The sequence below is a fragment of the Thalassophryne amazonica genome, chromosome 1 (genome assembly GCF_902500255.1).
Source record: "Thalassophryne amazonica chromosome 1, fThaAma1.1, whole genome shotgun sequence".
Taxonomy (NCBI): domain Eukaryota; kingdom Metazoa; phylum Chordata; class Actinopteri; order Batrachoidiformes; family Batrachoididae; genus Thalassophryne; species Thalassophryne amazonica.
Window position 1 is genome coordinate 173771100 of NC_047103.1, and position 16631 is coordinate 173787730.

The following is a 16631-nucleotide window of genomic DNA, read 5'->3' on the forward strand; positions in this document are numbered from 1 at the left end:
TACTGTCAATAAGACAGGGGCGTCGGAGCGCAGCTGCCTATGCAGTCGCCTTCCGCATCGCGGCGGCGAGATCTGGCTGGAATAGCACTGCCCTCCGCGCTGCCTTTGTAAACGGACTGTCACTGGTCCTAAAAGAGCACCTGGTGGCTAAGGACGAACCGCGGGATTTAGATGGGCTCATCGATCTAGTTATACGACTCGACAACCGGTTAGAAGAACGCCGTCGGGAACGAGGCGAAGGGCGTGGCCAGGCACGCGTCGTCCCTCTCCCTTCCGGGTCCGATCGAGCTCCGCCCTCCCCACGCTCCTCTGTTCCTGCGCTCCGTGCGCCTATGGCTCCCCCTGCTGACGAAGCTATGGACACAAGCAGGGCAACATTTAGGGCACCTGGAGCACAAAGGAGGCGGGCCCACGGAGCTTGTTATGTTTGTGGCTCGAGTGAGCATTTCGCAAACGACTGCCCCGAGCGGTTAAAACTCCAACGCCCGCCCCTAGAGACTGGGCCAGGGGTGGGCCAAAATATTCACGTGGGACACACCCACATTGCTACACGACTCCCAGTCACGATCCTGTTTGAGGATTCGACCCTGAAGGCCCCAGCACTGGTGGACACGGGCTCTGAGGGGAATCTGCTTGACAGTAGATGGGCCAGGGAGATAGGGCTCCCTCTGGTGGCTCTTACCTCGCCTGTGCAGGTTCGGGCGCTAGATGGCTCCCTACTCCCACCAATCACACATAAGACACCTCCAGTAACTCTGGTGGTGTCAGGTAACCACCGGGAGGTGATCGAGTTCTTTGTGACTCAGGCCACCTCCCGTGTGGTTTTGGGGTTTCCATGGATGCTAAAGCACAATCCCCGGATCGATTGGCCGTCCGGGGTAGTGGTTCAGTGGAGCGAAACCTGCCATCGGGAGTGTCTAGGTTCCTCGGTTCCTCCCGGCTCCCAAGCTAAGGAGGAGGTCCGAGTCCCGCCCAATCTGAAGGCGGTGCCGGCGGAGTACCATGACCTCGCTGACGTGTTCAGCAAGGATCTGGCTCTCACGCTTCCTCCCCACCGCCCGTATGATTGTGCCATTGATTTGGTTCCAGGCAGTGAGTTTCCGTCCAGTAGGCTGTACAACCTCTCACGGCCGGAGCGTGAATCAATGGAGACCTACATCCGGGACTCATTAGCTGCCGGGTTGATCCGGAATTCCACCTCTCCGATGGGTGCTGGTTTCTTTTTTGTGGGTAAAAAGGATGGCGGGCTTCGTCCATGCATTGATTACAGGGGGTTGAACGAAATCACGGTTCGCAATCGATACCCGTTGCCCCTGTTGGATTCGGTGTTCACCCCCTTGCATGGAGCCAATATCTTCACCAAACTTGATCTTAGGAATGCGTATCATTTGGTTCGGATCCGGAAGGGAGACGAATGGAAGACGGCATTTAACACCCCGTTGGGCCATTTTGAGTACCTGGTCATGCCGTTCGGTCTCACTAATGCTCCCGTGACCTTCCAAGCGTTGGTAAACGATGCCCTGCGGGACTTCCTGCACCGGTTCGTCTTCGTGTATCTGGATGATGTACTCATCTTTTCCCCGGATCCTGAGACTCATGTCCGGCATGTCCGTCAGGTTCTGCAGCGGTTGTTGGAGAACCGCCTGTTTGTGAAGGGCGAGAAGTGTGAATTCCACCGCACTTCTTTGTCCTTCTTGGGGTTTATCATCTCCTCTAACTCCATCGCCCCTGATCCGGCCAAGGTTGCGGCGGTGAGAGATTGGCCCCAACCCACAAGCCGTAGGAAGCTGCAACAGTTCCTCGGTTTTGCTAATTTCTGTAGGAGGTTCATTAAGGGCTATAGTCAGGTAGTTAGCCCCCTGACAGCCCTGACCTCACCAAAAGTTCCCTTCACCTGGTCGGATCGGTGCGAAGCCGCGTTCAAGGAGTTGAAACGGCGCTTCTCGTCTGCACCAGTTCTGGTGCAGCCCGATCCTAGCCGCCAGTTAGTGGTTGAAGTGGATGCCTCGGACTCAGGGATAGGAGCGGTGCTCTCCCAGAGCGGGAAGACCGATAAGGTCCTTCACCCGTGTGCCTATTTTTCTCGCAGGTTGACCCCGCTGAACGGAACTATGACGTCGGCAATCGGGAACTCCTTGCTGTGAAAGAGGCCCTCGAAGAGTGGAGACATCTGTTGGAGGGAACAGCCGTGCCATTCACGGTTTTCACTGACCATCGGAACCTGGAGTACATCAGGACCGCCAAGCGACTGAACCCCAGGCAAGCCCGCTGGTCACTGTTCTTTGGCCGTTTTGACTTCCGGATTACCTACCGTCCCGGGACCAAGAATCAGAGGTCGGATGCATTGTCCCGGGTGCACGAAGACGAAGTCAAAACGGAACCGTCGGATCCCCCGGATCCCATCATCCCGGAGTCCGCTATCGTGGCCGCCCTCACCTGGGACGTGGAGAAGACCGTCCGGGAGGCCCTGACCCGTGTCCCGGATCCCGGAAACGGACCAAAGGACAAACTATACGTCCCACCAGAGGCTAGGGCTGCAGTCCTGGACTTCTGTCACGGTTCTAAGCTCTCCTGTCACCCAGGGGTGCGAAGGACCGTGACAGTCGTCCGGCAACGCTTCTGGTGGGCATCCCTGGAGGCCGACGTCCGGGACTACGTCCAGGCCTGTACCACCTGCGCCAGGGGCAAGGCCGATCACAGAAAGACCTCAGGGCAGCTACAGCCACTGCCCGTGCCTCATCGCCCCTGGTCCCACATCGGTCTGGACTTCGTCACGGGTCTCCCGCCGTCCCAGGGAAACACTGTCATCTTCACGATAGTGGACCGTTTCTCCAAGGCGGCCCACTTCGTGGCCCTCCCGAAGCTCCCAACGGCCCAGGAGACAGCGGACCTCCTGGTCCACCACGTCGTCCGTCTGCATGGCATACCATCAGACATCGTCTCCGATCGCGGTCCCCAGTTCACCTCACATGTCTGGAGGAGTTTCTGCCGGGAACTGGGGGCCACGGTCAGCCTCTCGTCTGGGTACCACCCCCAGACCAATGGGCAGGCAGAGCGGGCGAATCAGGAGCTGGAGCAGACACTTCGTTGTGTGACAGCCACGCACCCGACGGCCTGGAGTACCCACCTGGCCTGGATCGAGTACGCCCACAACAGCCAAGTGTCATCAGCCACCGGCCTCTCCCCGTTTGAGGTGTGCTTGGGGTATCAGCCCCCCTTGTTTCCGGTGGTTGAGGGAGAGGTCGGTGTGCCCTCGGTCCAGGCCCACCTACGGAAGTGCCGTCGGGTGTGGCGGGCCGCCCGCTCTGCCTTGTTGCAGGCCCGGACGAGGGCGAAGAAACATGCAGACCGGCGGCGAGCCCCGGCCCCCAAGTATCGTCCTGGGCAGGAGGTCTGGTTGTCCACCAAGGACATTCCTCTACAGGTTGACTCACCAAAACTACAAGAACGGTACATCGGACCTTATAAGATCCTCAAGGTCATCAACCCTGCTGCAGTGAGGCTCCAGCTTCCGGCCTCACTGCGGATCCATCCAGTTTTTCATGTTTCCCGGATCAAGCCTCTTCACACCTCACCCCTCTGCACCCCGGGTCCGGCGCCGCCTCCTGCCCGGATCATCGACGGAGCACCGGCTTGGACAGTCCGCCGGCTCCTTGATGTCCGTCGGATGGGCCGGGGTTTTCAGTATCTGGTGGACTGGGAGGGGTACGGACCCGAGGAGCGCTCCTGGGTGAAGAAGGGCTTCATCCTGGACCCGGCCCTCCTGGCCGACTTCTACCGTCGCCATCCGGACAAGCCCGGTCGTGCGCCAGGAGGCGCCCGTTGAGGGGGGGGTCCTGTTGTGTGGGCCGCTGAAGAGGAGGTACTGCTGGCCCACCACCACCAGAGGGCGCCCTGCCTGGAGTGTGGGCTCCAGGCACCAGAGGGCGCTGCCGCCTAATGGGAGTAGCCGGGGTGACAGCTGTCACCCATCACCAGACTCAGCTGTTCCACTCAGCACAGAGGTATATCAGGAGGACGGCGTCTCCACCTCAGTGCCGAGATATCGCCTTACGTTAAAGGTAACGTTCTCTGCATTAATATTCTGATTAACTGGCTAAAAGATTTGTTAAACCTTTGCAGGACAGCTGATTATTGTGAGCTAAATTGCTTGGAGAAGTACTCACCTTTCTGCAGTATTGACGTGAGGTGGAGTCAGCTTCTTCCCTCTCTGTGTACTGGGTGCAGCCGCATCCACACCTGTGTGTTTGTTCTCTTGCCAGCAGTACCGGATCCGACGAGCGGAGGCAGTGGCCACCTGGGAATTCGGGACTTGGCGGTTCCAGTATTTCCAGGGTTCGGTGGCAGGGGAAATCTGGGTGGTTCCGGCTCGACTTGGACGGACGTCTCCTACCTTCGAGCCTGCCCACACGACACCAGTGGAATTCGGTGTAAACCCAAATTGTCAATCGTTGTATTGGTTGTGCATTTTCACAACAGTAAAACTTGTTATTTACTTTCTCCATTGTCCGTTCATTGCGTCCCCTGTTGTGGGTCCGTGTTCCAACACTTTCACAACAGATGTTGCATGGAACCACAATTCTGACCTTTGACCCCAATAACTGTGACCTTTTCAAAAATAAACCCCATAAGCACAATTCCAGCCTTTGACCTGGGAGGAGTCTAGAATCAAAGAAACACTGCTAAGATTATCGGATGACTTTATTTATTTGTCCTGCACAATCTGGATGGTTCTAGAATGTTGGGGGACTGACCGGGGAAGGTTAAAGGTCTGGTCAGTGTCACGCACCGGCTTTACCACATGGATGGAGACGTACCTGCTGTTTCTGACAAGTTAGTAGATGAACTCCAACCTGTAAGACTGCACAGTTGACACCAAATATCCCTGAGGTGAAGCAGAAGGGTGTTTTGATCACAGCATCAGCAGCGCTATGTATATCTGACCATGTGGGGGCGCTGTCTGGTTGACTATGCTGAACAATAACCACATTTCATTGTGACAAAAGCTGGAAATGAAGCTAAAATTGTTCTGTGTTTCCACAGAGCGATTTACTCACGCAGCACCGCTGCAGTTACACAATGTTTGGAAACGGTGAGAACCTGAACCCCAAAGGATGCTCTGAAAAACTTTCATGTCTTTGTGACATTGTGATACCAGCCTTCTGGCAGTCGGGACAGAGTTCTGTGTTCTGGTTTAGGTTAACCCAGCTGCCCCAGAAGACAGAGGATCTGCTTCAGAAGATGCTGATAGTCGAACCAAAGGCCCGAATCTCAGCTCAAGAAGCCCTGCAGCACCCATACTTCAACACGCTGCCACCTCGCATCATGTACCTGCATGACTGTAAGAACACACACACACACACACACACACACACACACACACACACACACACACACACACACACACACACACACACACACACACACACACACACAGCAGTGTCAGGATTCACCCCTACTTGGGTCGGGTTTATGATTTTCTCAGTCTTTCTTCTTTGATCCTGTTTTGTCTGTTCTTTGATCAACTGTTTATTTTTCTTTTGTCACAGGTTGTAGTTTCTGTTCTTCACTGTTGCCACGTCTTGAGTGCCATTTTTGTTTAGTTCAGTCTTTGATCCTCTGTCTTTGATTTTTGAGTCATGATTGCTTAAGTCACTGGTTTTATTTGCCATGTTTACCACTGTAGTCTTTGATTGTTTTCTTTGTGCTTTATACTTTTGCCACATATCAGTTCCGTTCAGCTGATTTTCTTGTTGTTTTCTTTTCAGTCTTTTCCATTCATCCTGTGGTTTTTTTCTTCTTCTCAGTCTGGATATTTTAATATTGTTAGTTTCTGGTTGTTAGTCATGTCCCTGCTGTCACTGTATTCTCTTGTCTGCGCCTCCTCATCTTTGTAATCATGTGTTCACGCCCCATTTCGTTTGTGTCACTGTCACGACTCTCCCTTGTCTCGGTGGTCTCTGTGTTGTTTGTCGTCTCCTCGCCCACTCGTCCCTGCACTCTCTTGTCTCACACAGTTGGTTCTCGTCTTTGTTTGTCCACGCCCTCCTCCTGCCTGCTCCGCACACCTGTTTCACATCACAGCCTAATTATCCACTGTGTATTTAAGCCCTGTGAGTTTTGTCTTCTTCACGACACCTTCTGTCAGGAACACGACACCATCTACAGCACTGATGATGAGAGGACGCCACAAAAAGACGTGAAATATAGATAAGCCCTGGAGAAAGTGACTCACTTCTGCTCATGACCTCAGATAAGGACTGGATGTCTTTGGTCCCAGGTCTCTGTGGACGATCTTTGGGTCCTGCTGGAATGACTTTGTGTCCAGTGAACGGTTACTTAGTGAGACTCAGATGAGGAGGATCACTGACACTGTGAGGGAATATCAGACACCACATTTAGTCCATGTGGGGAGTTTCTCTGGACATGATCCAGGACACAGGTGTCTCAGTGTGGAGGACCCCAGAGACTGGAGAAGGTCAAGGACATGCCCACATTTCACCAGGAGGCAGAGACTTCCTCTCTGCCTGGTTGGTTGCCGTCCAGGACTCAACACGGTTGTGTCGTGGTTACGACAAGATACATGACTGATTTCTCATAAATCTGCTGAAAGACATTTGTGTTCACATAATTTGTCAAATTTCCAAAGTTTTCTGTTTCAGTTGTCCTGAGTGACCTTCACAATAAAAGTATGTAGGCAGCAGCAGCACTGGGAACACAGGAAAGAGCTTTATTGTGAAAGTTTTATGTTTTTTAAATTTCTGACAAATATCTTGAAACACATGACAAATCAGTGGTTACAGACACGCCCCCTTTTCCCATCTTTTTCAGCGATTTCTGTCTTCAAGGTACCGGGTGTTTTTCTGGAGACAGAAGTCCATGATGTCTTCAGCCCCACCCAGCGGCTCAGACCATCTCTGATGTGCATGGCGAAATGGTGGTGACACCCAATCAGAATGATCCGGGATGAGGCTCCGCCCACCTGTCTGAGTGTAAAGACTTGATCCAAGTCACAGACTCTGAGACCAGGTTATTAACGAAGCTCTCACGCACACTGACATCTGTGTTTCACGAATCATTTCTCTTCGTGAGGCCTTTTCATTCTCCATCCACACGCAAATAACAAGATGTAACGAGAAAAATGTTAGCCTAGCTTAGCACTATAACAATCATAACAACAACAATAAAAAACAAACAAAAAAACAAACTTCAAAGCAGGATTCAAAACTAAACTGAATCATTCACAGTGATTCACTCCAATTTCTGGTCCAAATAGTTCTTCAGCTGTACTTACAGAAGCTAAACCATGATGGGTTAGACCCCCCCTCTCCGCCATGCCTCCATAAAACCACTTTACCATCTTGTGTCCTGGATGGCAACCACCCAGACACAACCGGTCCACCCCACCTCCCCAAAGGACAGATACAGAGTCTTTATTGTCACTGTAACCAGAACAACGAAAGGTAAAGTGCAAATATAAACCTGAGTAAACCACACACACACTGAAAAGGTCAGGAGAAGAAAAGAACATTAAAATGTAATAGAATGAACGAGGTTTGTCCAGAGTGCAAATTAAAAAAAGAAAAAATTCTAAGATTGTAGCTGCAAAAAAGAGATTACGAGGGCTGTCAATAAAGTAACGGTCCTTTTTATTTTTTTCAAAAACTATATGGATTTCATTCATATGTTTTTACGTCAGACATGCTTGAACCCTCGTGCGCATGCGTGAGTTTTTCCACGCCTGTCGGTGACGTCATTCGCCTGTGAGCACTCCTTGTGGGAGGAGTCGTCCAGCCCCTCGTCGGAATTCCTTTGTCTGAGAAGTTGCTGAGAGACTGGCGCTTTGTTTGATCAAAATTTTTTCTAAACCTGTGAGACACATCGAAGTGGACACGGTTCGAAAAATTAAGCTGGTTTTCAGTGAAAATTTTAACGGCTGATGAGAGATTTTGAGGTGATACTGTCGCTTTAAGGACTTTTCACGGAGCGAGACGTCGCGCAGCGCTCTCAGGCGGCGTCATCAGCCTGTTTCAAGCTGAAAACCTCCACATTTCAGGCTCTATTGATCCAGGACATCGTGAGAGAACAGAGAAGTTTCAGAAGAAGTCGGTTTCAGCATTTTATCCGGATATTCCACTGTTAAAGGAGATTTTTTTAATGAAAGACGTGCGGACGGGTCCACGCGTCGGGACGCAGCCGGCGCGGTGCAGCGGCACACGAAAAACACCTCCGTGTTGATAACCATTTGTAAAATCCAGGCGGCTTTTGATGGCTTTCAGTGGAGTGAGTATATGAGAAATTGTTTAACAGCTGGACATGTTCCAACTTGTCCTTAAGGCTTCCAACAGAGGTGTTTTTCCTGTGGCGGAGCGTCGCGGCGGCTGCGAGCCGACGCTGCAATCCCTCTGCACGTCTTTCATTAAAAAAATCTCCTTTAACAGAGGAATAACTGTTAAAGGACTTAACTGAATAATTTCAGACCTTTTGTCTGACTTAGTGCTTAGCTCAGATAAGATAATTATAGTGGGCGATTTTAACATCCACACAGATGCTGAGAATGACAGCCTCAACACTGCATTTAATCTGTTATTAGACTCTATTGGCTTTGCTCAAAATGTAAATGAGTCCACCCACCACTTTAATCATATCTTAGATCTTGTTCTGACTTATGGTATGGAAATAGAAGACTTAACAGTATTCCCTGAAAACTCCCTTCTGTCTGATCATTTCTTAATAACATTTACATTTACTCTGATGGACTACCCAGCAGTGGGGAATAAGTTTCATTACACTAGAAGTCTTTCAGAAAGCGCTGTAACTAGGTTTAAGGATATGATTCCTTCTTTATGTTCTCTAATGCCATATACCAACACAGTGCAGAGTAGCTACCTAAACTCTGTAAGTGAGATAGAGTATCTCGTCAATAGTTTTATATCCTCATTGAAGACAACTTTGGATGCTGTAGCTCCTCTGAAAAAGAGAGCTTTAAATCAGAAGTGTCTGACTTTGTGGTATAACTCACAAACTCGTAGCTTAAAGCAGATAACCCGTAAGTTGGAGAGGAAATGGCGTCTCACTAATTTAGAAGATCTTCACTTAGCCTGGAAAAAGAGTCTGTTGCTCTATAAAAAAGCCCTCCGTAAAGCTAGGACATCTTACTACTCATCACTAATTGAAGAAAATAAGAACAACCCCAGGTTTCTTTTCAGCACTGTAGCCAGGCTGACAAAGAGTCAGAGCTCTATTGAGCTGAGTATTCCATTAACTTTAACTAGTGATGACTTCATGACTTTCTTTGCTAACAAAATTTTGACTATTAGAGAAAAAATTACTCATAACCATCCCAAAGACGTATCGTTATCTTTGGCTGCTTTCAGTGATGCCTGTATTTGGTTAGACTCTTTCTCTCCGATTGTTCTGTCTGAGTTATTTTCATTAGTTACTTCATCCAAACCATCAACATGTTTATTAGACCCCATTCCTACCAGGCTGCTCAAGGAAGCCCTACCATTAATTAATGCTTCGATCTTAAATATGATCAATCTATCTTTGTTAGTTGGCTATGTACCACAGGCTTTTAAGGTGGCAGTAATTAAACCATTACTTAAAAAGCCATCACTTGACCCAGCTATCTTAGCTAATTATAGGCCAATCTCCAACCTTCCTTTTCTCTCAAAAATTCTTGAAAGGGTAGTTGTAAAACAGCTAACTGATCATCTGCAGAGGAATGGTCTATTTGAAGAGTTTCAGTCAGGTTTTAGAATTCATCATAGTACAGAAACAGCATTAGTGAAGGTTACAAATGATCTTCTTATGGCCTCGGACAGTGGACTCATCTCTGTGCTTGTTCTGTTAGACCTCAGTGCTGCTTTTGATACTGTTGACCATAAAATTTTATTACAGAGATTAGAGCATGCCATAGGTATTAAAGGCACTGCGTTACGGTGGTTTGAATCATATTTATCTAATAGATTACAATTTGTTCATGTAAATGGGGAATCTTCTTCACAGACTAAAGTTAATTATGGAGTTCCACAAGGTTCTGTGCTAGGACCAATTTTATTCACTTTATACATGCTTCCCTTAGGCAGTATTATTAGACGGTATTGCTTAAATTTTCATTGTCACGCAGATGATACCCAGCTTTATCTATCCATGAAGCCAGAGGACACACACCAATTAGCTAAACTGCAGGATTGTCTTACAGACATAAAGACATGGATGACCTCTAATTTCCTGCTTTTAAACTCAGATAAAACTGAAGTTATTGTACTTGGCCCCACAAATCTTAGAAACATGGTGTCTAACCAGATCCTTACTCTGGATGGCATTACCCTGACCTCTAGTAATACTGTGAGAAATCTTGGAGTCATTTTGATCAGGATATGTCATTCAAAGCGCATATTAAACAAATATGTAGGACTGCTTTTTTGCATTTACGCAATATCTCTAAAATCAGAAAGGTCTTGTCTCAGAGTGATGCTGAAAAACTAATTCATGCATTATTTCCTCTAGGCTGGACTATTGTAATTCATTATTATCAGGTTGTCCTAAAAGTTCCCTAAAAGCCTTCAGTTAATTCAAAATGCTGCAGCTAGAGTACTGACGGGGACTAGAAGGAGAGAGCATATCTCACCCATATTGGCCTCGCTTCATTGGCTTCCTGTTAATTCTAGAATAGAATTTAAAATTCTTCTTCTTACTTATAAGGTTTTGAATAATCAGGTCCCATCTTATCTTAGGGACCTCGTAGTACCATATCACCCCAATAGAGCGCTTCGCTCTCAGACTGCAGGCTTACTTGTAGTTCCTAGGGTTTGTAAGAGTAGAATGGGAGGCAGAGCCTTCAGCTTTCAGGCTCCTCTCCTGTGGAACCAGCTCCCAATTCAGATCAGGGAGACAGACACCCTCTCTACTTTTAAGATTAGGCTTAAAACTTTCCTTTTTGCTAAAGCTTATAGTTAGGGCTGGATCAGGTGACCCTGAACCATCCCTTAGTTATGCTGCTATAGACGTAGACTGCTGGGGGGTTCCCATGATGCACTGTTTCTTTCTCTTTTTGCTCTGTATGCACCACTCTGCATTTAATCATTAGTGATCGATCTCTGCTCCCCTCCACAGCATGTCTTTTTCCTGGTTCTCTCCCTCAGCCCCAACCAGTCCCAGCAGAAGGCTGCCCCTCCCTGAGCCTGGTTCTGCTGGAGGTTTCTTCCTGTTAAAAGGGAGTTTTTCCTTCCCACTGTAGCCAAGTGCTTGCTCATAGGGGGTCGTTTTGACCGTTGGGGTTTTACATAATTATTGTATGGCCTTGCCTTACAATATAAAGCGCCTTGGGGCAACTGTTTGTTGTGATTTGGCGCTATATAAATAAAATTGATTGATTGATTGATTAATCATTTTAATACATTGTAATAAGTCGATAAATTTAATGCACTGTAATGAGTCACTAATAAATTTAATACATTATAAGGCTATAATAGATTGAATACATTGTAATAAGTCTTTAATCATTTTAATACATTGTAATAAGTCAATAAATTTAATGCACTGTAATGAGTCACTAATAAATTTAATACATCCATCCATCCATTTTCTTCCGCTTTATCCGGAGTCGGGTCGCGGGGGCAGCAGCTCAAGCAAAGCCGCCCAGACCTCCCGATCCACACACACCTCCTCCAGCTCCTCCGGGGGAACCCCAAGGCGTTCCCAAGCCAGCCGAGAGATGTAGTCCCTCCAGCGTGTCCTGGGTCTTCCCCGGGGCCTCCTCCCAGTGGGACGTGCCCGGAACACCTCTCCAGCGAGGCGTCCAGAGGGCATCCGGAAAAGATGCCCGAGCCACCTCAACTGACTCCTTTCGACGTGGAGGAGCAGCGGCTTGACTCCGAGCTCCTCCCGAGTGACCGAGCTCCTCACCCTATCTCTAAGGGAGCGCCCTGCCACCCTGCGGAGGAAACTCATCTCAGCCACTTGTACTAGCGATCTCGTTCTTTCGGTCATGAGCCAAATCTCATGACCATAGGTGAGGATCGGAACGTAGATCGATCGGTAAATCGAGAGCTTTGCCCCCCTACTCAGCTCTCTCTTCACCACGACGGTCCGATACAGCGACCGCATCACTGCAGATGCTGCACCGATCCGTCTATCGATCTCATGCTCCATCCGTCCCTCACTCGTGAACAAGACCCCGAGATACTTAAACTCCTCCACTTGAGGCAAGGACACTCCACCGACATGAAGAGGGCAAAGCACCTTTTTCCGGTTGAGAACCATGGCCTCGGATTTGGAGGTGCTGATTTTCATCCCGGACGCTTCACACTCGGCTGCAAACCGCCCCAGTGCACGCTGAAGGTCCTGATTTGACGAAGCCAACAGAACCACATAGTCCGCAAACAACAGAGACGAGATTCTGTGGTTCCCAAACCAGACCCCCTCTACACCCTGGCTGCGCCTAGAAATTCTGTCCATAAAAATAATGAACAGAACCGGTGACAAAGGGCAGCCCTGGCAGAGGCCAGCGTGCACTGGAAACAGGTTTGACTTACTACCGGCAATGTGAACCAAGCTCCTGCTGCAGTCGTACAGGGACCGGATAGCCCTTAGCAAAGGACCCCGGACCCCGTACTCCCGGAGCACTCCCCACAGGGTGCGCCGAGGGACACGGTCGCATGCCTTCTCCACATCCACAAAACACATGTGGACTGGTTGGGCAAACTCCCATGAACCCTCGAGCACCCGATGGAGCGTGTAGAGCTGGTCCAGTGTGCCACGACCAGGACGAAAACCACACTGCTCCTCCTGAATCCGAGGTTCGACCATCGGTCGAATTCTCCTCTCCAGTACTCTGGAATAGACCTTACCGGGGAGGCTGAGGAGTGTGATCCCCCTATAATTGGAACTTAATACATTACTACGAGTTGGAATTTAATACATTATAAGGCTATAATACATTGAATACATTGTAATAAGTCTTTAATCATTTTAATACATTGTAATAAGTCAATAATTTAATGCACTGTAATGAGTCAATAATAAATTTAATACACTATAAGGCTATAATACATTGAATACATTGGAATAAGTCATTAATAATTTTAATACATTGTAATAAGTCAATAAATTTAATGCACTGTAATGAGTCAATAATAAATTTAATACATATAAATTGAATACATTGTAATGTCAATCATTTTAATACATTGTAATAAGTCAATAAATTTAATACATTGTAATAAGTCTACAATAAATTTAATACATTACAATAAATCAATAATAAATTAAATACATTGTAATAAGTCAATAATAAATTTAATACTTTACAATAAATCAATAATTGAATACATTGTAATAAGTCAATAATAAATTTAATACTTTACAATAAATCAATAATAAATTGAATACATTGTAATAAGTCCATAATAAATTTATACATTACAATAAATCAATAATAAATTCAATGCTTTACAATAAATGAATAATTTTAACACATTGTAATAAGTCAGCAAATTTAATACATAACAATATATCAATAATAAATTGAATACATTGTAATCAGTCTAAAATAAATTAAATACATTACAATAAATCAGTAATAAATTTAATACATTGTAATAAGTCAATAATACATTTATACATTACAATAAATCAATAATAAATTTAATACATTGTAATAAATCAATAATAAATGTATACATTACAATAAATCAATCATTTTAATACACTGTAATAAGTCTGCAATAAATTTAATACACTGTAATAAATTGATAATAATAGTTGGGCGGCACAGTGACTTAGTGGTTTGCACTGGTGCCTCACATCAAGAAGGTTGTGGGATCGCTTCTCTCCTTTCTGTGTGGAGTATGCATGTTCTCCCCGTGTCTGTGTGGGTTTCCTCCCACAATAAAAAACACCCTGCTTATTTAGGGTCTGTTCCTTTCTCTGCCCCTGAGCAAGGCAGCGTCTCTCAATAATCAATAATAAATTTAATACATTGTAATAAGTCAATAATAAACTTAATACATTAATACATCGAGTGGATGTGAATAACAAAGGAACTGAACATTCTCTCAGCTGAACGTCATCTGAAACCGTTGTTTTAATTTTCTTGAACTAGTGTCTCTGGTCTCTGGGTGTCTGTCATGGCGATGTGGAGAAGCTGGACCGTAGACCTGGCCGTCGTCCTACTGGTGCAGCCGAGGATCGCACAGAAAGGGAAGAGCATCTCCGTCCCAGAACACGGTTTCTGTCAGCCCATTTCCATCCCCATGTGCATGGACATTGCCTACAACCAGACCATCATGCCAAACCTTCTGGGCCACACCAACCAGGAAGATGCAGGGCTGGAGGTCCACCAGTTTTACCTGCTGGTCAAAGTCCAGTGTTCCATAGATCTGAAGTTCTTCCTTTGCTCCATATATGCTCCTGTTTGTACTGTTCTGGAGCAGGCCATTCCACCTTGCCGGTCCTTGTGTGAAAAGGCCCGGCGGGGTTGTGAAGCACTCATGAACAGATTTGGCTTTCTGTGGCCAGACAGGCTGCAGTGTGAAAACTTCCCCATCCATGGTGCAGGAGACATCTGCGTGGGCCAGAACACGTCTGGCACCATCAGCCCCCCTTCAGATCCAACACCTAACCCCTCTGAGCTCATGACCTTCAAACCATACTTAGGGCACTCCAGCCACCACTTTACATGCCCACAACAGCTTCAGGTGCCCAGCTATCTGAACTACCATTTCCTTGGGGTGAAGGACTGTGGTGCCCCCTGTGAGGCATCAAAGCCTCATGGATTTATGTATTTCCATGAGGAGGAGTTAAAATTTGGTCGGCTCTGGGTCGGCAGCTGGTCAGTTCTTTGCTGTGTGAGCACCCTGTTCACAGTGCTCACGTACCTGGTGGACAGGAGGCGGTTCAGATACCCAGAGAGGCCAATTATCTTCCTGTCAGGCTGTTACTTCATGGTGGCAGTGGCGCACACCCCTGGCTTCCTGTTGGAGGACAAAATAATTTGTATTGATATGTTCAAGGATAACTCATACAAGATTGTGGCTCAGGGCACCAAAAAAGAAGGCTGTACAATTCTCTTCATGATCCTTTACTTCTTTGGCATGGCAAGCTCCATCTGGTGGGTCATCCTGTCTCTCACGTGGTTCCTGTCAGCAGGAATGACATGGGGTCACGAAGCTATTGAAGCCTACTCGCAGTACTTCCACCTGGTAGCGTGGGCAGTGCCAGCAGTCAAAACCCTCACCATCCTGGCCATGGGGCAGGTAGACGGGGACCTGCTCACCGGGGTATGTTATGTGGGCATCACCAGCGTGGATGCTCTGCGGAGCTTCGTTTTGGTTCCACTCTTCGTCTACCTCTTCATTGAGACTTCGTTCCAGTTGACAGGCTTTGTATCATTCTTTCGGATAAGTGCCATCATGAAGCTTGACGGCACTGAAACTGAAAAGCTGGAGAAGCTGGTTGTGCGGATTGGTGTCTTCACCAACACAGTGCCCGCTGCCATCGTCATTGCCTGCTGCTTCTATGAGCAAGCATTCCGCAAGCACTGGGAGATGACCTGGCACCTGCAGACGTGTAAACACTTTGCTGTGCCGTGTCCGGCTGAAAACTTTGCACCGATGACACCAGATTTTACAGTCTTTATGATCAAGTACCTGATGACCATGATGGTAGGAATCATGTCCAGTTTCTGGATCTGGTCAGGGAAGACGTTGCATTCATGGTGCCAGTTCTACAAGAGGATCAGCAACAACAACAGGTTTGAGGGGGACTGAGAGTTGACTGCAGTACTTAGTCATACCTCTGACTCTTAACTTGTTTGGGTACCATTGAGCCTGGAGGTACAGGTGACTGGATCTTCTTCAGATCTTCACCTGTCATCCAGAACTGCAGAGCCTTGATTAACCTGGACTGATGGTATGGAGAAGGAAGAAACGGACTTCATCACCCGGGTCATGTTACAGGTGACGGGCTATGACCCGGACCTGATTGTCTTGGTTTATGCCTGTCAGTAAGCATTAAGTATTTCCTTATCAGTCAACCTGGTGGTTAGTTTTCAGTTATCCTTTAGTCAAAAAAAATGTCAGAAAGTTTAAAGTAGCCTGGTGAACTGTTTAATCTGGTTTAAACTGATGACATTAAGCATTCATAATGTCTAAAATCTGGTTTGTATCAATCCAAAATGGTTTAAAGTGGTCTATGCAGTTTAAACCAAATTTAATTATATTTTGATTTGAGTCAAACTGATTTAATCTCGACTAATTTTCTGTTTAAAATCAGGTTATCTGTACGTGGAAGACGAGCAAATGATCTCATGTAAGAATCTGGAACCTGACAGTAATTGATGAACTGATTTTTTGTTATTGAGTTTTGTATTAAATCACTTCACCTGTTTATCAGTCTCTCAAGTCGGAACTGGAACAGGATGTTTTCAGGAACTTTCTTTTGAACGGGTAAAACCCGTCTTCAGTGAGTTCATCTCCACCTGTGTACCTGAAACAGGTGATGCCCCTGATGAGCTCGTCGACCCGCCTGAGGAGTTGAACTCACCAGGATCAGCCGGTTTAGGGGGGTGTAACAGATATTATGCATTGAATCCGGGTTCTGCTACTGGACAGTTTGTCGCCAAA

At 47.3% G+C, this 16631-nt stretch overlaps 2 protein-coding genes across 2 annotated transcripts in view; both read left to right on the forward strand.

Moving 5' to 3' along the window:
- cdk15 (cyclin-dependent kinase 15) overlaps positions 1-6993 on the forward strand; it is an 86720-nt gene extending 79727 nt beyond the window's left edge. The window contains exons 11-13 of the mRNA XM_034182243.1: positions 5044-5094; positions 5159-5341; positions 6832-6993. Coding sequence (XP_034038134.1) covers positions 5044-5094; positions 5159-5341; positions 6832-6944 — 347 coding nt within the window. The 3' untranslated portion in view covers positions 6945-6993. The remainder of the gene's footprint in view (positions 1-5043; positions 5095-5158; positions 5342-6831) is intronic.
- A 7142-nt stretch (positions 6994-14135) lies between these two features.
- On the forward strand, positions 14136-15776 carry LOC117520967 (frizzled-7-like). The gene has a single exon (XM_034182333.1). The coding sequence runs from the start codon at positions 14136-14138 to the stop codon at positions 15774-15776; it is 1641 nt and encodes a 546-aa protein (XP_034038224.1).
- Positions 15777-16631: the final 855 nt, after the last annotated feature.